General features: G+C 34.0%; 1 protein-coding gene across 3 annotated transcripts in view; it reads right to left on the bottom strand.

Annotated features, from left to right (window-relative positions):
• Positions 1–26,122, bottom strand: part of sick (sickie) — a 678,280-nt gene that overhangs the window by 182,210 nt on the left and 469,948 nt on the right. For all 3 annotated transcript variants that reach the window (XM_074173106.1, XM_074173104.1, XM_074173105.1), the window contains one exon: positions 15,523–16,965. In XM_074173106.1, coding sequence (XP_074029207.1) covers positions 15,523–16,965 — 1,443 coding nt within the window. The remainder of the gene's footprint in view (positions 1–15,522; positions 16,966–26,122) is intronic.

Genomic DNA, 26,122 nt, shown 5'->3' with positions numbered 1-26,122 from the left:
TATGGGGGCGACAGCTGATTAACGGAAAACAGATTTTTTTTTTCAAACAGAACAGATATATTGAATGGAAAATAGTGATATTCGTATAATTCAATGTTCATATGAAAGTAGTTGTTTCATAATTTCTTTCATGTAATTCAATTTTTATATGGAAGTAGTTTTTTCTCCCGGTTTGTATCTGAACTTAATTGTTTTCTTTATTATAACCTTACTGACTTTCTTTCTTTTCTTAAGGAAAAAACACAAGCACTACAGGAAAAACCTTAAGGCGCTCTAGAAGCGGTCCCTGTGCGAAAGTAGTGATTTACATTGGATTTTAATCGCAGGAGATTAAATTCATTTGGAAAAACGTTTTCAGGAAGTTTATTTCACATAAACGCATTTCTTCAAATGAAAGAGTTCTTGAACATTGAAGTTCGAGGTGTACCGAGTTGACCTTGAAACGATGAGTAGCCACAGTCAGTCGCGTATTTCTGATATGTACCGCTCTTGGTGTAACCAAATGTGCTAAGTCACTTCAACACTTTGCATGAAAGTATGTATAGAAGAGAGACAAATCTCCAAACTTTCTTCGATGTTCGAGACTATCAAGGTTGCAGGTGATGGTCGCATCTCCAATCAGGCGGATGGCTCTTTTCTGGATGGAATCCAGCAGCTTCAGGGTATGCTTAGGGGCGGAGCTCCATACATGAAATCAATTCTCTAGAGAAGTTCTGATCTGAGCTTTAGAAAGCATCAAAAGTTGCTGAGGTGTTTACAGTTTTCTGGTTTGGATCAGTGTTCCAAGCGTTTGAGAAGGGGCTTTTGCAATTCCTGCGACATGATTCTGTCAAGACATATTGGTGTCCATTTTAACCCCCAACAGACTTATCGAAGCAGAAAGTGGAATTGTCTGACCTCTCATTATTATATCCGGTACGGAGACATTTATCTTTTTGGAGAAAACCGATGCCTGTGTTTTTGTGGCATTGAATTGAACCTGGTTGTTTTCACCTCAATTTGAAATTACTTCTAGATCCTCTTTATGATATACAACCTCCGGCTGCCGGTGAAGATTTGCATCCGCCACCGTTGTCCTGGAATTCCAAATGGAATGACGAAACAAGTGTGCTGTCGTCAGCACACTTGTTTCTTGGTATTTTCCAATAAGTGGTTGATATACAATAGAAAGAGTGTTGGAGATATAGATACCTGGGGAACACCAGCGTTGATTTTTAAAAGTATTCGAGATATATCCATCCATGGTCACTTGCAGGGAACGTTCTTTCAGAAAGCTGAAGAGCTATATACAAAAATGATCCGACAAGCCATAGTATCGAAGTTTAGCCAGCAAACCATCATGCCACACACACTGAAACACGATGACTACCAATTTATACAGACTATTGACTTCACTAAATTCGGACATAAGTTTCAGGTGCGTGTGATTGCTTATTTGAAATTCAGCATATGTTTCCCTTTATAAAATTTTTGTCTTCGGAAAAAAATTTTCATTAATCAAGTGTATACGATAATTTTTCGCCCATAAAAATATTTGCAAGTAGCTCACTTTTCAATGTGTTCGACAGACTATCTTATTGTATGTTTAATTAACAGTAATAGTATGTTTCTCAACAGTTTAGATCACATGCGAATTAAACTTTCTAGTGCAAGCGTATTATCTTATGAATGGATTACTTGAAATCATTTAGTTGAATACAATCTCCCTAGGAAAGCCTCATGAAGTACATTTATGTCACATATTTCGAACTGGCTTCATGATCTATACACACGAGTAATGATAAAACCAATTAGAGAATAAACATTTATTCACTTCACAGTACATTTGCATCTGAATGCTGAATGCTACAGAAATCAGGACCCGACTATTAGTTTATTTCTGAATAAAATAATATCCTGTAATTACTCGCTTCGGATTTAAGTATGTGATGAGAAAATGGAAAGCATGGATATTTAGTCCAGTAACTATCGCTTGAACGTGAAATGATTTGCATAAAATCAAGCAGGTGCGATTTTCTGCTCATATATAACTACGTTATTCTACAACTATTTACATAACTATTAATCAAATTACCTTTCCTGATAATACATGCATTCTAATTTCATCACGTATTCAAGAAATTTAATAATTAATAAGTTAGAACCAATCGCCAAAATCACTGTGCAATTGTTGTTTTCATTCGCAGATTTGTTTTGCAATTTGTATATTCGAAATTCGTCCTCAAACGCCATAATTATTGATAAGTTCAGTTTCAAATGTTATCACAGTTCTCTTCATTAGCAATATGTACTAATTTATAATATTTTGACGAATTGGTTGCAATATATTCTGTATTGTGGCAACAATAACATTATAAAAACCAATCGGTGTGAAGTTAGCCATTTTTCAGCGGCCGTTTTTATCTAGCAGCCAAAACATCGATGGCGTCGAAAATAAATGAAAAATTTATTTTCTCCATAAATTCATATATAATGTGAGATGCAATTGTACCATAACTAAAAGTTTGCTCAATTCAATAATTAAATACCAAGAGACGGTATATTTTGAGGTGAAATTATACAATGGTTTATACTTCTTAAAAATGTTCAGCCAGGTTCTCAATCGTTACAGATACTTCAAATGGACCGAAGAACTATATACCAAAAGATGGCTCATTTGGCAGCTGTCCAAGGGGCGGTTTATATCCACAAGGACATTTCCCAAAGTTTTCTTTATCTTCTTCAGGTGATGAATAAAGTGTCCTGAAGAGACCAATTCGGTTGGTGAAACGCATGTCGAGAAGAGTATTGCATTTCTGGTGATTGGGAAAAGTGCTTGTTTTGGATTTATTCTACGCCAGAGGTTCCTGTTTTACTTTTTATCAAGGGGTTTATACTCGAACGGAGTTTTCAAAAATTCCGTTTATATCCTTGAGAATATTTAGGCAGGTTCATATTCCTAAATATTTTTTTACATCCTAATTTGTTTACAACTTTTGCAAATTTTCATGTGCTGAAAAACGGTTTCTACACGTTTTTCTAAATATCATTCCGGATTGAATTAGCCATCGCACGTAGTTTGCCGATCATTATCTCTATTTTTCACCATTTTGAACTTGTGAACTCGACTATAGAAAAAAACTCACGTTGCCTTCAATAACTAGATGTCGTAGAACAACGCAATTGGAATTTTGTTCGTGATTAGCATTAAAGACTTTTGAATTGGAAACAGATTTGAACATGAATTATCCTGGCGAGCAAGGTTTCAGATTATTGACAGGACCGTTATTTAAAATTGTTGTCACTGATGATGGTGGATTTTTCAAATGAAGCGCTATAAAAATATCAAATGTGATATACCCTTGGATTGTGAATTTATCGCTTTATCAATATCTGTAATAAAAAGACAGGTCCATATTTAAATAAAAAGTTGATGGTGGCCATGTTGACACGAAACGTTTCATAATATTTATTATTACATCATCATAGTATACTTCGAATACAATAACATTTTCCTTTCCCATTTTATGATATTCTCCGAAATAACAATTCCATTCGAAAAAAAAAAAAACGAAAAACAGCATTTTTTGTTTTCTCCGTATAACTCGAGAAGGGCGACAGTCCCCGTAAATTTTCTTTGACCATTGTATTGTTTCCGATGACAGCTACCTTTTTTCCTATTTAATCGTCTTCGTATCTGTTACGGTTTAGAATATAGCAATGTTACCACATGATAAATAAAACGGCCTGCATTATTAATGTTACTTATAATCTACAACAATTATTCATATTTTCACAAATGTACACTATTCATTTTGATAGAATTTTCATGTATCCTATATATAATTTGTAATTATTATGGCCGAAAAGTTTTTGAAAAAAAAATATTCCCAGTTGTTAAAAGTCATATTTCTTTACGCTTAATGTTGACTACTCAACGTTACATACAATTTTCCAAAACTTAGAGCTTGGCTCGGCTTACTTTAGACATCTTCCCTGATAAAATTTTTGGGGTTTCAAAATCCATGATATGGCACAAAAAGTCCCTTGCCACGATCATGAGCCGGAATACTAAATCGTAACTCGATTATCTCCGATGCCTTAATAAACAATTTAAGTTCATAATCACGGTGATGAATGGGAATGTGCCAGCCCTATTGTGTTAAATGGGTTTTCCGTACAATAACAGCATAATAAATATTGTTCCACACAGCAGAGGAGTGAAATCACCTATTGCTTTCACGCCCTCTAGATTAATGAACGCAGGTTCGTGACGCGATATCAAAAGTTTCCCTTCAGTGACGGCAATGTTTGTGAGGAATGAAAGGTGTCAGGAGCTCGGTTCATCTTTGATATCAAGGTGCCAATTCATTTTAGGAAAGATTTTCATTTTGGAACACCAAATATAATTAAGAAGTTTGGCAAACTAAAATCTAAAATAAATTACTGGTGGAAATTCTAAACTCATTACTGATATTCATGTATAGCAATTTTCTGTCTGTAACATTTATTCATTTGTTAATTCTTTGTTACTGTTTATATTATTTCTGACTTCCTTCCCATAAACAACTTGTATGTTTTTGAAAAATGAATGTGTGATCATTGATCAATGAAAAGAATTAGAGCGAACAAACTCCTGGGTGGTAGGCCAAACGTTTCTTCTACTACTCCATCTGCACATCTTCAGAAGGTATAAGTTGTCTGCGAGGCGATGGTAGTATCTCCAAATCTCAGTAACGACTGACTGGGGAGCTCCGTGTTCACTCGAATTTATAATTTAGATTATGGTGAGGGTGATGGTGTGGATGGTGAATAATGGCTAAATATATCCAGTTTTTGCGAGATTGGAAATCAAACAATCAAACTTACAATATTTTGCATTTATAGTATAAGTAGAATGTATCAAAAATATCTCAAAATTTTGAGTTTTTAAAAATAGGAAACATCCTATTTGTTAAATATTTTTCATTCAGTCAGAACCACTATGTAGTTATATTTCACAGCTTTGTACACTGAAGTTTTCATCAGTTTCCCTGACTTCTAACTAATGTTGTTAAAGTTATTCAGTGCGGTAATTTACTTCAATGAAACAAAACTACAAAACAGTTTTTTATGTTCTGCAAAATATATTGTCGACAAAAATGTATCCTTCGTCTAGAAATCTGAGAAAATCCATCCGTGCCCTTTTCTGTAGATCAGTTTTTCTTCTCGTGTAACATCGCTTAGCCCACCCACCCTTGTGACCGACAACTGGGAATACATGTTACTTCACTTATATTAGATTGGATGCCGATAAGAGTTTTACGTGTGATACTCACTCACGGTTCAGGAATTTATTTGATTAGCTGTTGGTCTTATATAAATAGCTACTGAGATGGCCTTGCAAGTAATTGAAAACGAGACGAAGACATTCGAGGATATTGGAGACAGCAGAAATAGTTTATTGATTTTGATGATTACGATGTATTTTCTGTCTGCCAAGCAATTCATTAAGTTCAAGACGAAAAAAATAGTGGATACATTATATGTCTGTTGTTACTTTTGCTCAGTACTTGTTTGAAAGTTCATATTCATTTTATTATTTATAATCTCAGCATCATTTTCTGGAACTACTTTATGAATTCAGTGGTGACGGTAAAACTACTGTTACTGGATGTTCCGGCTTTTTAGGTCGTCATAGGAGGCACCTATGACGTTAGCGATAGATGCCGGCAACTTGCGCCAGCGAACCGTTACAAAAAATTCCAAAAGACTATGGCCTAAAAACTCGAAACCACAAACAGTTACAGCCTGGCCACGGAACACTCGCCGATGCGAATATTCGGGCGGTGCGAACGGCGAAGCGTCTAGCGACTGAAACAAACGCATAGCAATGCACTCATGAAGCCACGCTCAACGGCGACCGGCGAAGCGACCGGCGAAATGTACCAAGCGAAACGCGTGGGCGACTTGCGGCGCGACGGGCGAGTAAAACAAATACATGAATCAGTATGACGCTACAGTAGCGGAATTCCGCTACTGTAGCGGAATTTACTCGACGGTAGCGAATATGAAAAAAATATGGAAGAAGAAGAGGCAGTGGACAGCACTCTCCTTCTTCTTTTCGATTCAATGGCCTCAGCAACTAAGGCTATCCGCAGACAGCACTCGAAGCTGACAGCTAATACGTTATAGTCTTAGTAGTGAGGCCATTATATGATGAATGAGAAGGATATTTTTGAATATTTTCATTCATATCATGAACCGTATTACAACCTCCAACACCTTGAAACTGAAAGTCTTGACTGTATCGAGTATTATAACTTGTATGAAACAAATTACAGTAGAAATAGAAGATAGGTCATCTGATTATGACTCGAGCGAAAGAGCTATCGCAGTTGGAATTGACGTGAATGGGATATCTTCAAAAAAATACAAAAAGTCGTGGAAACAAACTTTTTATCAACATTGTTTGTCTGATTCCAACTTGAAAGGATGGATTAGTCCTGTTGCGAATAATCGTCCAAGAGCTCAGTGTGACTATACATACGTGAACAAATTGATTTTCATTTTTACTTTTCAAAATCGTTTTTTCAAGCTAAGAAATATTTGGTCGAGACGACAGCTTTCAAAAATTAATTGCTGTAAACTTAGAAAATTAGGTATCATCTACTGAGTTGCGTGGTTGAAAATTATCATGATCCTGATTATTTACATTAGTGACAGTTCAGTTTGGTGGTATCTGAACTGTACACAAACTACAAACTGTAAGTTCTGTGGTATTCAATTTTGGATAGGGCGCATGAGCCAACTGATTGCGTCAGATATACAAGCGTAGCTGAATATGAAGCAGTGTGGCGAAATTTTGATTCATGTGTAGCGACTTTATAGTTCTACTAGTTGGCAACACTGGTACGGCGCGAGCTACGGAGTCGAGCGGCAGTCGCGGCGAATAGGGCAGTGATCAAACGACTTTAGTTGTTTTCGCCGCAAAAAATGAATACCGAGCATTTTATTGCTGAAATACTAGCTAGATCATCTATTTGGAAGACTGATTGAAAAGTTAGAAATTCATTATTCATTCTACCGTTAATTACAAGTTAGAAGTTGTTTTCTGTTTTAATTGTACGAAAAATTACTGTCATTTAATTTAGATTTTTGCAATAAATAATATATTTATCTAAAATTGTTTTTATTCCAGTTAATATAAAAATCCCTATAATTATTAAACTAAAACCCTGGCATTTTTTTCCTTTGGTGAAGTTATTGGCAAAGAAATACATTACCGTTGCCAAAATAAAAAAATTGTTATTTTCTATTTTTTTATTAACAATTTAAAATTATAATTTTATAAAAAATACATTACAAAATTTATTTTTTTATTTTTTATTGTCATGGCTAAAAACTAATTAATAATTTTTTTTTAATTTTTTACAGCTATTGTTAATAAATTGATTATAAACAAATAGATTGTTTATAAGCAATTCGAAATAATTTTTTTTTCATTATGTTAGTTGAAAAAAATCATGATTTAAAAAAAAAAATGGTTTCTTGAAAAAATTTCTTTGTTGCTAAAAAATGCGTTTGTTAATTAACAATCGTTTTTTGTAACTAAATATTAAAATTAAGGAACCGTTTTTTTTTAAATCATGAATTCTATTGTTCTTTAAAGTTTTGGAAAAACTTTTTTTTATTTTTTTTTAAATTGTTTATTTAAAAAAATTGTTATAAACAATTTTTTTTAAATTTTTTTTTCAATACTTTGTTCTATAATAAAAGTAATTATGTGTTCAGGTCAGGTATAAGGGTAAACCCTTCAAAACCGTAAGCAGATGTTTCTTCCACGTAACAAAAGAATATCGCATACAGGTATACACCGGAATTTTAAAGTATTTAAAATTTTGTGAACATCGGAAATTTAAAGAAGCTTAATGAGTAAACTCATTAAAATTAAATTAACAGAATGACTGATTGCTTCATTTAATTTTCTTAAACTCCATACAAATATGACAATAAGTGAATGTTAATGATCCTACAACTACTAAAAGTGCAAGTAATAAAATCCTTATGATTTATTGTTACATGACACGAAGTTTATGTTGAAAAGACTTGAAATTTTTTTTTTTTAATAAATAACGATCAATAATCAAATAAATAATAGGACTACAACTTTAGTAAAAGGCTTAAATTGTTAATAAATTCATAATGAACAAAAAAGACGAAGTATATTTATCATAACTGCAATAGTTTGAAAATTATTATAATTATAAAAGCGAAGGAGCGAATGAAAAAGACAAGTAAGTATCAAGATATCACAATATTAGAAGTTTTATAAAAAATAGAATGAATTGAAAAAAACACATAGTTACTTTTATTATAGAACAAAGTATTGAAAAAAAAATAAAAAAAAATTGTTTATAACAATATCAAGAAAAAACTAAACCCACATTTCTTTTTCACTTAATTGTTTATAACTTTTGTAATTTTTATCGGCGCGTTTTCGGACCTTCCCTTAAACTTTCTAGGCAAAAATACGAATCGAATGACACCTTGGTCGTAATTTTTGGACAGGGCTGAAAAATGTTACAAAAAAAAGTACATGTGAACTAGACTATGAGTTAATATCCGAAAAACGTTCTCGAGAAGTTTATTCCACATAAACGCAGTTCTCCAAATGAAAGAGTTCTTAAACAGTGAATTTCGAGGTGTACTGAGTCAAACCTCAAAACGATGAGCAGCCACAGTCTGTCGCGTATCTCTGATATGTACCGCTCTTGGTAGAATCAAATGTGCCAAGTCACTTGAACACTTCCCGTGAAAGTATCTAGAGAAGAGAGAGAAATTCACAACCTTTCTTTGATGATACAGACTATCAAGGTTGCAAGTGATGTTCGTATCTCCAATCAAGCGGATAGCTTTTTTCTGGGTGGAATCCAGAGCTTCAAGGTATGCTTAGGAGCGGAGCTCCATTAGTTCGGAACAGTGTTCCAAGCATTTGAGAAGCAGCCTTCGCAATTAAAGCGACTTGATTGTGCCAAGACATATTGGTGTCCCTTATGACCCCCAACAAACTTATCTAAACAGAAAGCGGAATAGTCTGTCCTGACATTATATCCGGTTCGGAGACATTTATCTTTTTGGCAAAAAACCGATGCCTGGGTTTTTGTGGTATTGAATGGAACCTGGTTAGTTTCAATCCAATTCGATATCACTTCTGGATCTTCATCAAGATATGCATTCTCCTGCTGCAGGTGAAGATGTGCATCCGCAGCTAATGTCCTGAAATCCAAATGCAATGACGAGACAAGTGTGCTGTCGTCAGCAGAACAATATATTGTAAGCATTGCAGAGAGGGGGTTGTACAGTGAGAATAGTGGGTTGTGTTTTTCCCAGAAAATCAACATGATAAAAGGGAATGCACATTTTCAGCAAGGAAATTTGCTTTTTCTGTCGCTGCTTATATACTAGCGGTGAAATTCAAAATTTTTATTATAGTTTTAGCCACTGATCAAAATTATATTATATACAACCTATATAACTGGCAAGAAGTGTACTGCTAATTCCTAATTTGTCAGTCTTTTACTTTCGTATATTCTTAATATTAATGTGTACGATTTTTACTGGTCGCGCCATCTGGAAGATAATAGAAAAAGGTATGCAATGAATTTTGTTTGATGTCATCCCTACTCAAAAATCGAATAATTTATTTTGAAAGAGTTTATTTAATATTTATTGCATTCCGTTCTATAAATTGATCAAAATTTGTGTTAGAATTCATTATTGGTTCTATGTTGATATTTATGGTTGAATATCGTTTCGTTGATGCTTAATTTAATTTTTCATGGGTTGTGATGGGAAAATTAATCTATACATTCCATAATAAAAGTGTAACTGATCATTGTCTGTACATGAAAAATATTTGACAAAAATTATCATTGGCGGGCCTTTATGAACACATTAGAACCCAAAACAATTTTTGTCTGTTATTCGAGCTTGTGCATGCCAATTTCGAAAACGGTTCAACCGATTTATGGTTTTCGCTAGTGTATTATGGTTATCAATTCAAGGAATCTTGTTTCTAAAACCACGATTGAAAATATTTGAACCCAAAATCTGAAGTATATGCGAACGAAGTTGCGTGAAGCAGCTAGTATGATATAAATATGGATTTTGTAGAAATCAAGTTTTCAATTCTTTGAAATTCATGTCTCATCCGTTCTTGTTCATCAATGTTTCTTTCTATAGTTTTGGAATTTCCAATCACATTTATTTTCAGGATAATATACAATTCATTTTTTGAGAATTATAAGATTTCAATTATCTTGAATTTTTCATTCATTATTGAGTTATGATGATTCTGACAGCAATCAACTACGAACTAAAGTCATTTTGTATTTTCTTCAAAATTCTCAAAACTAATAACTAGGGTAACTAGAATTACATATCAACCTAAAAGCTTATATTGATTCTTTCATTATTTTTAAAAGTAATTTTTCATGCATACAGTATGTCTCAGTAAATTGGAATCATATGGAAAACTTTTTTATTATTGATTTTAGGAAAAAAGTCATCCTTAATCAAAAGTTTACCAAGAACTGAAACCCAAAATTCAACCATCTGTTAACAAGTTTTTCCAGTCGTCTATGAGGTTTTTTGAAAAATACGCTCAAAAGGAAATTACCTTAATCCATCTTCAATATCAAAAAATGTAATTAAAAAAGTTGATAAGAATCAAAAATAATGTTCAAATATAAAGTTGCATTAATTCACGATATAGAATTAGGATTTCTTGAATTTTACCAATATTTCTACTTGATTATATGAATATAAATAAGTTTTACGTATTTCATAAACTTTTACGAGTTTTCACAATCATTATGAAACATTTTTTGTCAGTGCATCCTAGATCACATGTACAATGATTACACTCAATAACGTTGTTATTATAGAGTGATGAACAAATATTGTTAATTGACGGAATTGCACATTTGAAAGTAATATTTTGATGCTGATCAAAAGTTTCATAATTTTGGTCAAATGTAATAATTTGATAACCGATGGTTGCATTTAAGTTCTAGTTCTTCAATACCTATTATAAAAATGACTTTTTTTAATGAAATCAATACTAAACAAATTTTCCATATGGTTGCAACTTACTGAGACATACTGTATATGGACAAAGAAATAGAAAGCTGAAAACATTCTCCTCCAGTTTAAGTCACATCAAATAAAAAATTAAACGTGCTGGGGATGTTAAAATTTGATATAGCAAAAAATGTTCCGAAACTGAAAGTATTTCAGTTGAAACGGCCTTTTCATGAAAGTATAAAAACTATAAAAATTCAAATTATAATGTTGTGAGGTTGTCAATACATTTTCAACGAATACGGGAACTGTAGCGAATAATAAAAGGTTGTGGGATACAAATACACTTTTATTTTCCCGTGTTCCATTCTAATTTGGAATCTTCGAACTAATTTGTTGGAGCACCGAATCTCGTTTGGAATACTTCAGTTGACAGAATGAAATAGGATTTCGGTTCATTTGTTTCAATGTAAAATTAGATCTCTGTGGAAATTGCTCAACAAAGACTAATTGTATGAAATGCATGGGCTTGCGGGAGAATGAGTCGTTTAATTGAATTTGTACTCGTGAACAGCATTGATTGAAGAATTTCATTTCAATGTAGTATACATATTATACAATAAATTTTGAAAATTTGAAAATGATAGAGGACCAAAATATTTAGATAAGTCGTGGAAGAAAGATCAGAGATGAAATATTAAACAAGGAGATACTAATTAGAAACATATATACAACAATGAAATATGTATAATAACGGTTGTCACATAAATCGGTTAATGTTTCAACGAACGAATAAGAGGATATGAAATCGACCAATCAAACTTCGAAATTTCTGTGAGTTGGAAAAATAATGAAATAGCGAATAAACTGAAAAATAAAGGTTAATCAATAGAGAATCTGCTGAAATATAATAAAGGTTCACCCCACTGAAATTGAATAATCAATGGAAAAATTGAAGTTTCTATATTGTTTTCAACACTGAAAAAAAACATCTTCCTGTTTTCAGTTTCTGACTTATTGTACTCTTCAGTGGTTTATATTAGGCGGCAACTTTTCGGTGTGTAAGTTTCAGTTTGCCTTTATTACTCTTCAGCAGATTCTCTATTGACTCAGCTTTGTCCGTTTTTCGAATTTTAGAATGTTAAATGTAGTAGTAGTATTTTTTGGGAAAGAAAGTTTCTGGCTTTCTACTACTCCATCTTGATACAAAAAAAGGATGAGGAAATCTTCCAAAGAAAGGAAGTAATCAATTTGAAAATAAGTAACTCTATACATGGATGTGTAGATCATGCAAAGAAGTAACTGTCAGACACAAACTGAAAGAAAGTCCTCCTGAAACAGCTACTTTCGTATAAACATTGAATTACACGAAAGAAAAAAATTCTTTCGAAACAAATACTTCTATATGAATACTGAAGATACCTTTCTCTACTCAGTTTGTATTTCAAACATTCGTTGTGGAATAAAAATCAGATATCATTCACATGAGTTCTACTTTTAATGAATGGTAGTAGTAGTAGTAGTATCAGTAGTAAGATTTATTTTCTTTAAAACAAATTCACAATTTGTATAAGAATAGTCATGCTCATCCTAGATTGTAAAAAAAACATACAAAAAATATAATACAAAAAAAACAAAAACAAAAAATACACAATTACAAAGAGAAATATGTACAAATATCAACTCCACATACACAACGTTGATACATTAACTGCGGCTTATGCACAAAAGCAATAACTGTTAGAGTATTCATCGTAAAACTCGGCTAGTGAGTAAAAGCACTTTTCTAATAGAATATTCTCTAGATGTTTTTTGAATTTAAGTGTGTTGCCTGATTTGTGTTTTATATCACAGGGAAGTTTATTAAAAAGTTTCAGGCCTAGGTGTGAAGGATCATTAGTTGTCACTTTGTATTTACAAATGGGCTCATAGTAATCATTTGTTTGCCTAGTTTTTTTTGAGTGTATATCTCTGATTTTCATGAAAGTATTCTTGTTATTGAATATGTACAAACATGATTCCAAAATAAGTAGACATGGCAGAGTGAGAACACCTAATTCTTTGAAAATTGGTCTGCATGATACATTTCTTTTCTTCCTAGCAATAATTCTAATTAGCATCTTCTGTGCCTTGAATACATCATTGAACATATACCATATCTTATAGTAGAAGCTGCCAAGCTGTGATACAACATTAGTATTTGAGTACTTTTTAGTACTGGTTTTAGAGTTCTGAACATATATCCAAGAGAATTCATTTTGCTTTTGATGCTTCGACGGTGACTCCTCCAGCCGAGGTTCTCATCTATAATGATTCCAAGGAACTTCGTCTTTTCACTGTTTTTGACAAGTGAGTCATTAACTTTTATCTCAATTCGCACAAATACACAAATATAGTAAGAAGCATTGACTTCTCCACAATAATATGTCTTCCAAAGATAGGAGAGGGAATAGGAGAACATACACAAGAAATGTCAAACTGATCTAAGTCAATATAAAGGGTTTTTCAATAAGGGCGGGTAGATGTTGAAATGGAATAAAACAAGCTGTGTGTGAGGTATTAACAAAATTATTTTTTTATTTGAAAGGCGCATGTATGTCATTAAGTGTGGAATATGACATCATTCAAATGCCCGCCTCGGCTTCTTACGGTGGCACGGATCCGAGTGGTCCAATTTTCAAAGACTCTTCCGCATAGATCCGGCTGAATTTGAGCGATGGCCTGTGTTATGTTCACCTTCAGGGCATCGGTCGATTGTGGTTTATTTGCATAGACCTGCGACTTCAAGAAACCCCACAGGAAAAAGTCTAGCGGGGTCAAATCGCATGACTTTGGTGGCCAATTCACATCACCCCTGCGACAGATAACCTTACCCTCAAATCGTTCATGCAAAATGTCAATCGTGGCGTTTGCTGTGTGGCACGTAGCGCCGTCCTGCTGGAACCACATGTCGTCTAGGTCCATATGGTTCAATTTGGGCCATAAGAAATTAGTTATCATCGTTCTGTAGCGCTCGCTGTTGACGGTGACCGCCTCACTAATGTCGTTTTCAAAAAAGTACGGACCAATTACGCCGCCGGCCCAAAATCCACACGAAACGGTAACTTTTTGAGGATGCATTATCACCTGATGAACCTCGCGTGGGTTGGTGTCGGCCCATATACGGCAATTTTGCTTGTTAACACAGCCATTCATCCAAAAATGCGCCTCGTCACTAAAGATGATTTTTCGGCCAAAATTGGGGTCCTCTTCCAAACGATTCGAAGCCCAGTCAGCGAACAAACGGCGTTGTCCATGGTTATGAACTTTGAGCTCCTGGGTCAGTTGGATCTTGTACGGGTGTAGGCCCAAGTCCCGACGCAAAATTCGCCAAGTTGAAGTCTGCGAAAGGCCGAGTTCTTGTGCACGGCGAGGAATAGACTGCCTCGGGTTCTGCTGTACACTTTCACGGACCGCGGCGATGTTCTCGGCCGATCTTGCGTTCCTTTAACGAACGGGTGTTGGCTGATTGTTTACTGAACCGGTCGTCTCAAATTTGGCCACCAAACGTTGGAGAGTCGACTGTGAAGGGCCACCACGTCTACCGTAAAATGGGCGCAATGCGCGCACCGTTTGCGTTAACGAACACTTATTTTGATAATACAGTTTTATCATTTGAACGTGCTGTTTAATCGTGTAATTTGCCATGATGATTTGGCATAAACAACTGAATAATAAACAAAAGATTTGACAGATGTCACCAAAACAAAATGGCCGCCACGGGGCGCCAAAATCTACCCGCGCCAATTGAAAAACCCTTTATATTATACAGAATCGATATCAAGTTATGAGTATGAAGAATGTATACATTCGACGTGGTCGGAAAGAATTGGGTTAAGAGTATATTGTGAAACTATTGTATGATATAGGAGATTTCCACGCTAGTGATTTAAATCACACAAAGCAATACATTTTTCAGATATTTCTTATCGAAAAATACATTTTCTTTGATTTAGTATTACCCAATTAACTGAATATCAGATAGATATATTCAGTATTGAGTCTAATTAACAAAAAATTGAACTGAGAAGTTGGAAATGATTTCATCATTTCAATTGACACGAAAAAAAATTTATATTGGCCTTAGAAGTGAGATTTGTTGAAAATATCACGTTTATTCAAATTGTGTGATAGCCTTGTGAAAACTATAAAAAATATCACTTGTTACTTGTTGTTATATCATATTAGTGACTTTCCCTTCACCAGTGTTCTATGTATGTGAAAAAAAACAAATATGCACCGATTGTTCATCGAACAAAACATAAATTTACGGGGCCGCACAAAAAAAGTATAAGAAATTATGTCCTGAAAAAACAATGAGAATTTTTTTCGAAACTTAGCTAAAACGTTACAATTCGGATAACCTACTAATTTTTGTACATTGAAAAACATTTGGAAAGCTGAAATTACAGAAAAGGTCAATTAGTGAATTTGACTTACCCATTAGACATGTGAGCTGGCATCGTCTGCAATCTTCTGGCATACAAAACGGACCCTCCTTCTGACATATATCCATCCCCTATATCTATCGCTTGAGTATTCCTCAACATTTCGCCATCCGACATGTATCCGTTAGCAAGAGAAATTTCGCAATAGTCAGATCCCCCATCAGGTTGTACTCTCTGGTACTGTCTTGGCCTCGAAGGTAAAGTGAACGTGCTACAGTAACCTCTAAGTAAAGGCCTCATCGGTTCAATAGAAAGTATATTATTTTCTTCTTTCTCCTCTAAGTTGATGTCTCTGATATGGTTTTCAGCAACTTTATCAATCTCCTTCGACAAGTCTAATTTCTCGTTGACTATGTTATTATACGATATGTTTTTGGTTTCTTTATCAGCACTGCAATTATTTTGCGTTTTATCGATATGTTTGATTGTCTCCTTTGGAGTCTGTGGAGCGGGTGGAGGTGGGGATTGGTCTGTAACCGCAGTGATATAAGTGACTGGATCTTTTCTATTTGGAATGACATTGTGGTGTTCAGAACCACTTTCACTGGAAGGTTTATATATGACGGAACTTTCGCTAGAATTGCTGTGGTGACCAGTACTGGCACTGTGACTACTTTCAGAAAGTTGGGTGGATTCCTTTTCATTTTTAATAGGGGAAACAAGTGCAATAGCTGGTTTATGCTGCTTCAAAGATACTTGAGAGCTTTCTCTTGATACTCCCGTACTATTGGGTAACTTGAATGAGTGGGTACTGGTATCCCTTGAAATTTTACTGGTACCTTTAACGGCTGCTGTGGGCTTCGGTATGCAAGTACCAGGCGAGGGCTGAGCAGCCGGAGGGTGGAGAGGTAGATGATTGCTTTTTATGGAACTATCTTTGTTTATGGTAACTCTAACTTTTGGTTCAGTGAGTTTAGTAGCAGAAAGATTGGCAACTTTGTGTGCATGTTTTTCCACATCTATAGCAGTTTTGTTGGTTTTATTCACTGGGATTTCTTTTTTCGTTGAGTTTGGGCTATTTTTCGACTGAGTGGGCTTACCAGGACGAGTTTGTTTCAGTCTAGATGTATTACGTACCGGTTTCAAGTCTAAGTTAGGTTCTAAGCTTACACTGGAATCGCTACGTTCACTCCTTGCTGATGATACTCCACTTGAACTGCTGGTTCTTTTACCATTGGCTACTGGAGCTGGTTTATCGTTATTTTTGAATAATTTGAGCTTGTCTAACATAGAATTTTTTTGAGTTTGTCCGCTGCTTTGATAAGGGCTGGCGATTTGCGTTGGTGGTGCTCGTGGTATCATTGACAGCGCAGGACTAGAACTTCTGCTGCTACTTGCAACTGGTCTCACTTTATCTGGAGGACATCTTCGAGCAGGTATAGCAGAACCAGGCAAAGGGATACTGCTGCCACCTTTGTGGGGTATTGCCGATGATCTATAACAATTAAAAAGTATCAGTACTTGATATAATTTATTTTTCGTTAGTAACATTGAAATATATGAGTTTCGTAAGTAATTTTTCACAAAACAGTTATGTTTTGTATCTTTTACGATTTTTGATGAAATTTTGCAATTTCAACATTCCTTCTCGAAAGACTTTCATGGTATATAAATAATAATTGATATTCATTCTGAAAACTCAAATCACCGATATTTATCATGGACGTATACGTCCATGATATTTACACATAATTTCTGATAACTGTGTATGAAAGTTACTAAGTCAACATGATTGATCATGATAAAAAAATTGAGTTTTCTTAGGCATTTTCGATTCTTGAGGTCCGTAAAAAATCTTAAAAAAATTATATTCAAAATATGTGAAGTCATTTTCAATATTGTCTGTATTGAGTAATCAGATCTCATATCCATATAATATTTAGCATAATGTAAGTATGTACTAACTTGTGATTATATTTTCAATCAACTTCAGTAACTGAATGGTTTTTTATTGATTCCTTTACTCTTAATTGTTTAAATCGACAAAAGATTCGATGCGATTCGATACAGTTCATAAAACAATGAAAATTTCAAAATAACATTTTGTATTGAAATTTATACGAAATATTACATTTGTTATTTTATAAAAAAAAATCCTTTTGTGAAAGTAATGTTGATAGAAATAATTTGTTATTGAAAATGTGTTTTTATACCACTTTTATTGTTAACTAACGTTCCGCAATTTCGTCGTACAAAGACATTTTCAAGCGAATACAATAAACTGATATCAAAACGTAGGATGTTTTAATTCTCATTTTTCATGATGATTTTTTACCACGTAGTAACGGCTACATCTATCAATCTATTGAAATTATTCGTTATTTGGAAGATATATTTCAATGAATAGATGTGACACCAAATATTTAAATGTTTAGGATTACGATTCTTTAAGGCAATAATCAATGATTTCCTAGAGTTTGATGTGTTATTCATTAAAGTCTATGAATTTTTAATATTAAAATAACTCAACGTCAAATCTATGTAAACAATAGCGTATGATAAATAATAATAATAATTGGGTCACTGATTACCGGTGTCGTCGCGCCCACCGGATGTATCGGATATCGGAGTAACGAGTTTAATTAGCGAATTGTTTGGGTTATAAGATATCAATAATAATAATAATTGATTGTCTTTATTTTTTGCAGAGCATACTTAGATTGCTCATTTCAGTAGTTAAGATAAAGATAGTGATACCAGCAGCCTCTTGATCGATGCATGGGAAAGGACCTGTCTAGAAAACCGTTTTGGTGGATAATACCAAGAGGCGGAAAATGAATGAAATATCGAGGTTGAGGCTACCTGCACACAGTGAATTTGGACGCTGATACACGTTGTTTTCTCACTAGTAAACATTCGATCGATCTTTACAGGATGATGTTTTTCATATTTGATATTTGATAGACGTATTGGATCACGTAGGCCACTGTATAGGCAGCAAGGCAATTACCCCGTCTCTAGCAGTGGTTAGTTTAGGTTAGGTTAGGTTAAGTCCAAAGTGAGTGGGTCTAGTCGATCCTCCACCGCAAACGGCAAATGTTTATTGCGGCTCACAACTATTCACACTCGAAAAATAAACCCAGCTTCTTAACGAAGTCGATTAGATTGTATGGTGAGTGGTCTTTCAGGTCAAATGGTAAGAGTACGGCTCTGCCGAACTCACAAAACCTGTTTCGATCCCCAGCGGAGCAGGCATAAAGTATGTGCTCTGCTGTTTCATTACTTTCCAAGCAGAGGCAGTGGTAGTGATGGACTGTAACACGGTAATCTTGCCGTGCTCTTTGAAGACAGATGTCTTGTGCGAAGGCTCATTTACTTTTTTTCACCAATATCAAATGTGATGGGTCTGTAAGTAACCTTGCTCTTCGAATTCCGCAGTCATACGAATATGATGCCTAACACATAACACTTCTTCGATTGGCGACTTGTTTATTTTGTGGAAATTCATGTTCACTGGGGATACACTACAAAAACACACTTTTGTCTATTTTCCACTATATTTCTTTATTGTTGACCGGTTTCGGCTATTACACCATTTTCAAATGTAATCAGTTAGTTACTACTTAGTACCCCTTACTACTTACCTTAATGTAAAAAACTTTCCATGAATATGTGAAAAACTTACTAGTTTATTTCATGTCGACGACATGGCTGTTGTCGATTTATGAAGCAGAACTCATTTTTGGGAATACTCATGTCACTTGCAGGTATATTATAGTTATGAAAAATGTCTGACTGAATGGATAAACTCTTTTGAAAATCTCTAATTTTTCTAGTCATGAAAAGAAATACTTGTGCTTCAAGCACAAGTGACCGTCCTAGCGAACGAACGTGTTTGCATCTGTCGGTATATCAAAGAAAGTGTGTATAGTAAATTAGTGCCATCATGGGATCAAAAACTAGAAGTTCCGGCGACACTAAAGCTATCCCAATTGATATTTTCGATCGAAAAGAAGTCCAAACATTCATCACGGACTACGTTATGGAAATTGTGGAGTGAAGTGAACGTATTCAAAAACACGGTATAAGAATTATTGAAATCTGAAGTGAGCAACCTAAATGATGCCCCAAAAAAACAGATGACAAAAGTATCGGGAGACAATTAGCTTAACGCCACCGAAAAGTTGTTGTTAGTGGGTGACTTCAATGTCTCTGAAATAACTAATTCGAAATATAACTTGAGAAACGGATCATCAAAAGCGAGATTAATTCATTCCATCATGTGTGAGCTTGATATATATTCCATAAATGATATATCTAATGGCTCCAATACTTTAGACTTAATATTAACAAATATCACGGAAGCGACTGTGAGCGAATGTGAAACGCCCTTAGTGGGATTGGATAACTACCATCCAGCTCTCGAAATAATGTTCACTGTAACCGAATCGTCCGAAGGTGAGCACGTTAATCTCAACTTTCGTGGATAGATATTCTATGTATGGATAATGTCGACGAATGTGTAAATAGTTTCTATGTTTGCCTGAAGGCCGTTTTTGAGAAATGCTTGGAAAAAAAATACTTTCATCCAGAATCGATTTCCCGCACGGTTCTCAAAAGAACTCATGCACAAAATTAAATTAAAAGAACACTTTTTCAAAATGATGAAAAAAAAGTGAAAAAATATTATTATTATAAAGTAAAATACAACGAACTCAGAATGGATGTGAAACGTTCGCATAATTTGTGTTATGAATCCTATATAAAAAAAATAGAGGGAGACTTACAGAGCGATCCCAAAAAATTCTGGGTTTATATCAAGGAAGGTTGCTAACAGATTCACTTATGATAATGATGAATTATTCAATAATAAGGATATTGCAGACGGTTTTGCTACTTTTTTCAAATCAACTTTCACGAATAGCGTTGTGCCGGTAAACCCCACACTAGTTCCTGAGTACGACCTAGACATCGTTGAAATTGGTGATATTAAGGAACAAGAGGTTGAAAATGTTATTAAGACACTGAAACCCAAAGCAGCCATTGAAATCAATGGCATTCCAGCCTACTTTTTCAAGGCTTACTGTGACTTGTTAAAGTAACCACTGACATTGATATTCAATCTTTCTCTGAAAGAAAATCGTTTTCCAAGCTTTCTCAAAATTGGCAAAGTTACCCCCATACACAAAAACGGCAATAAAAACAATGTAAGAAACTACAGACCTATAACATTCTTTCCAGCTTTGTCGAAGATATTTGAACGGGTAATATATAATCGAGTATACAATCACGTGGACTCAGTAATAATCGACCAACAGCATGGCTTTATTCGTAATAAATCTACCATTACCAATTTATGCGCATTTAGTAACTTTGTTACGGATGGAATAAAAAATGGCTATCAAATAGACGTTATATACACTGACCTGGCCAAGGCATTCGACAGAGGTTTTGATCCTGAAATTAAAAGCATTCGGTTTCACAAACAAAACACTTGATTTCTTTCACTGCTATCTATCCAACAGAATACAGTTCGTACAGTTTAACAACGTATCTTCCTTCAAATTCACCGCTACTTCGGGACTTCCGCAGGGCTCGATTTTGGGTATATCGGGCATTCTCAATTCTCCCATATGCCGATGATCTCAAGCTGTTCAGAAGAATTGAAAGCGAAACAGATTCTGATATGCTTCAAGATGATCTCAATAATCTATCTACTTACTTTTCAGTATCTGACCTATCTCTCAACGAAGCTAAATGCAAAATAATGAGATTCACACGAAAGAAGTCACCTACTATCAAGGACTATTTCATTAATCATACCAATTTACAGAGAATCAATGAGATGAAAGATCTCGGGATCATTTTTACTGGTGTGTTCAGTTTCTCTGGGCACATTGAATACTTAGTATCTGAATGTTAACGGAAAATGAGCTTTATCTTAAGATCTAGCCGTGAATTCAATCACGATACTTGTTTGTTACTCTTTAACTCCATATTGTTCCTTCTAAGCTGGAATATGGTTGTGTCATTTGGAATCCAAAGACCTTTGTATATGTTGAAACTATAGAAAAAGTCCAGAAACGATTTTTAAGAACACTCTTTTTCAGAAAACCAAAGTTTGGCCTTTATTTATATCGTATTTTAGCCAATTACAAGAATTTAACATGCAACCACTGAAAGACCGCCGTGAGTCCTCGGAAGTGATTTTTGTTTTTAACATTCTTAGAAAACTGAAAGTACCTGTAATTCTCTATAATATTGATTTTATTGTACCTGACGTAAGACTGAGAAGAAGAGACAATCTATTTCGTATCTCAAACAATTTGTCTCCGCTTCAACAATGTCTCGAAACAGTTAACAAAATGGTGAGGAACTGTCAACTGGATATATTCAGTATTACAGAGGGACAACTCTTCCGAATGCTCAAATGTGTCTGAATCTTTTTACGGAACTTTTGAAAAAACTGTACATTATGTAAGTGGAAACCATTCTGTTTGTTGTTCAGTATAAATAAATTACTATTCTATTCTATTCAAAAATACGTCATTGTTCGCTGTGTAAAATTAAAAATGCAAGAGGTTCAAGACTAACGCCAGAGATGGATCATATGCATCTTCACAAAAAATTTAGATTTCTGAAGCAAATTCTGTTACAAAAGTTAACTTTACTAGGTTTTATAGCCATTTGACGATCCACTGCTCGAAGAAACGGTAGGTTTTATTCATTCTGGCAACGCAAATACCTTGAACTACGACGACTTTTCAACATGTTATGAGGTACAAAATATAGTGAGAAGTGAGGATCCCCTCAGCATTTATGGAAACCAGGCTTCAGCCAGACTACATTACCGTTCGAAAGTTCAGCCGGTCGGAGAGAGTATTACAAATATTATGACAACTATATAATTATCATCCTGATATCAAGGCAGTAGTGTTTAAGAATGATTATCGTTTTCACATCTTGTCAACTTCAGTTTCACAATTAGATAATGAGTTACATTAAAGTTGTATAACTTATTAGGGAAGAATCATTTGGGATACGCACCTTTGCGAGTATTATCAAATGTGCATAGCCAAGTTAGTTCAGTTCGCGATATTCAATGCACATTTTTAATCAACCAATGGTAATCCAATAAGGATGTATCAAATGAAAGGATTCACCATTGAATGCACATCAGTGATTAATCAGCTTGGTACATATCGTAAAATATAAGACGTGCTAATTTCTGTATATTCGTGAGTAACCATTGTATTCTTGCCTCATCTAGAGGACCAGAAACAAAACTTCCTATATTATACATGTACCTTAATTATCAGATGATATCCGTATATTCATATTATATTCCTTCGAGGAAAAAATCTAGTAATTTGTTTCCGGAATCATGACATTGAAAGCGTAACATAAATAAGTTTGTTATCATTGTGCTTTATTGTATGAACGGTTTGGTTTTAGAGGAAATCAAAGATAAAAATAGAAGCGGATGATTTATTTATTCCAGCGGTAACAAGGTTCAGCCAGATATATGGTAAAGAATTCTTAAGATTCAAATGTCAACAACGGGAATACTATTCTTAGAAGGAAGTTGAGTTAGTAGTGTTTGATGTTCACCTCCCTTGAAAGGTTTAACGAAATAATTTTCATATCTACTCGTTTTCGAGGAATTACGAATACTCAATAGGAATGTGTTTTTATTGGGAGATTTTACATACTTCGGCAATATTCAAATATATTTGAAAAAATATGCGAAACTGGAATAATTATCTAATATTATTAATTTGTTTTTTTTAAACACCTACTTATTCTTCCTTCGGCAGGTTACCTGACTTATCCAAGATAAAAATTAAACAATTTTCACTAACATTTTTTATTTCAAGAATGAATGAGAGAGCTATACGTTGTTAGCGAAACGCGTCTAGGAATAAAAACTGTTTGTTAAACTTATTCAATTATTATCATTGATAATGTTATTAACTTTCATCAATTAACGGGTCAGTCCATTCATATTTTTATATGACATAGGACAAAACTGTTTTGCAATGAGTTCCACAAATAAACTGATCTACTACTGAGTATCTATACAGTCGTTCGACAATTTTACATCAGAAGAGAAATGGTGTGCCCCCTTAATTTCTTCGTGCCGTTTGTGTGGTAAGTGGATCAAGAAAATATCTGTAAAGTATCCTCCATGAAAGTGTCTGCTGGAAAAAAGAAACTCCAACTCTGCGATGATTAAAATATTATATATAGAAGAATGATAATCATAAGAAATGTAGCTTTGTTGGAGACAGTTGCGATATACAGTTTACGAAGGTTCAACATGAAGCTTCCCATTGTAGGAGAATTATTGGTTTGCCAGCTCAAAACCAAGCTTGGGACACGGTATCAGTTTAATAACACAGGTTATTCACATTTTAATCCTCTCAACCGGCACAGATTGTTTCTCCATGTTCAAGTTTATGTTAGGTTTGTGAATTTCTCCTGGGACCAGTTACCTTTCATCCGTATAGCCAGATTACACAGTGCAACGAATTCATTCTAATTGTAACAAAGAATTCACGCTCCTGGATTAATGAGAGGCAGTCAGCGAATATAATGAATGGATCTTAGCTACTTGTTAGAAGTTTTGCACACTTTCGACTTTCCATTTTTTTTTGAGTGAAGTAAATAATAAATTGAAATAAATTCCAGCTGCGTATTTTTCTGCATATCTGTTCTATTAATGAGCAAGGGATTTTAAGATCTTCAACTGAAAAAGGTAGTGGAAACCTTCAATATTTTACTTTTCAACGTTTGAAGCAATGCAAATAATGTCAGTGGAAGAAAATCCATAAAGATATCGTGAAATACAGACAATTAACAATAAGACGAGAACAAAATCAAAAGTAGTAATGGAATAAATAATAGTCGTATTTATAAACGTTTTTCTTATAATCTTATCTGTAGTTGCTACTGAAGAACTGATAGGCAAGTTTCTTACGGTGAAACATCGAATGTCTTGCAGTGAGGATGACAGTGTTCCATATAAGTGAATTTTTACTCCTCCCATTAATTATATAGAGTAGGAATCCTTTGAATGATATCTGATTCGATTCCATACAAATGTTTTTAATACAAACGGAATACAGAAAATTGTTTTTCGTATAATTCAGCGTTCATACAAAAGTATTTGTTTCGACAGTATTTTTCTTTCATGTACTTAATTCAATGTTTATATGAAAATATGAGAAATGAAACTTTCAATGTTTTTTACCGCTTTTATTTGTAACTATAGTTACTGCAGTTTCATTCTATATGGACATTTTCAAACTAATACAATAAAACTGAAAGTAAATACTTAATAATTCTTCCCTTATATATTTAAACATCACCGTAGGTATTTTTAGTTTTAGTTTGGAATACAGATAATAATCAATAAGACAAGAACATTTCTGAACAAAATCAAAAGTTGTAATTGAATAAGTAATATTTATGATTATGATTATATGTTATCCATGCTTGCTACTGAAGAGCCGATAAGGCAAGTGTCTTACGGCGAAACATCGGATGTGAGAATGACAGTGTTCCGTGTTAGTGAAATTTTACTCCTTTCATTAATTATATTGTGTAGGCATCCTGTGAATGATATCTGATTCGATTTCATACGAATGTTTGGAATAGAAATGGAATAGAGAAGTGTTTTTCATATAATTCAACGTTCATATAAAACTATTTGTTTCAAAAGTATTTTTCTTTCGTGTGATTCAATGTTAACATGAAAATATGAAAAAAGAGAAATACAACTCTTTACGTTTTTTGCCAGTTTTATTCGTAGCTATTGTTACTACAGTTTCGTCCTATATGGACATTTTCAAACGAATACAATAAAACTAAAAGTAAATGATAATGCTACCCCTTATATAATTAAACACCACTGTAGGTATTTTCAGTTTTAGTTTTTGAATTTTCATATAGGACGAAACTGCAGTAACGATAGTTACAAATAAAAGTGGTAAAAACATAAAAAGTTTCATTTCTCATTTTTCATGATTATCTATTACCACTTAGTAACTAACGGCTACATCAATCAATGTATTATATGGAAATAGTTGTTTCGGGGGGGCATTTTCTTCCAGTTTGTATCTGAAACTTACTTCTTTGCATGATCTACACAACTTTGTTAGAGTTAATTTTTGAAATTGATTTCTTAATTCCGTTGTTTGAAAGATTCCCACGTTTTTTGTATCACGATGGAAAAGTAGAAGGCCAAAATCTTTTTCTCCCGAAAACTGAAAGGCTTTACTTTGCCAAGCTTTCGCTTCTAATAGGTAGCTTCTTCAGGGCAGTAAAGGTGGGTATAAAACAATGAATTAAACATATGAATTGATGAAAAGAAGTGAAACACATGTAGGATTTCATTTTGGTTTGACAAATGGCATACCTTCACATTTAGATAAGCATTATTACAAGAAAACCAGAACTCTAAAATGAAGGATTTGTTACGTGCCAATCGAATAAGCGCTTTTGGTCTTTCGACAGGAAGCGGTAGTGCTACTCTGTATAAAATTGTGTTTTCGCAATTTTTCGTTTGCGTCAATAGCCATTGTTGACAATTCTATTTTTTCGATATTATAAAGGGGATTACAAACTATTACCAATTTGATACTAGACTT

This window comes from Leptinotarsa decemlineata, unplaced genomic scaffold, assembly GCF_025532065.1.
Source record: "Leptinotarsa decemlineata unplaced genomic scaffold, Ldec_3_MD MMD2_tig00000199_RagTag_RagTag, whole genome shotgun sequence".
NCBI classification, from domain to species: domain Eukaryota; kingdom Metazoa; phylum Arthropoda; class Insecta; order Coleoptera; family Chrysomelidae; genus Leptinotarsa; species Leptinotarsa decemlineata.
Note: the sequence above shows the minus strand (reverse complement) of the source record. Positions and strands in the feature narration are given on the sequence as shown.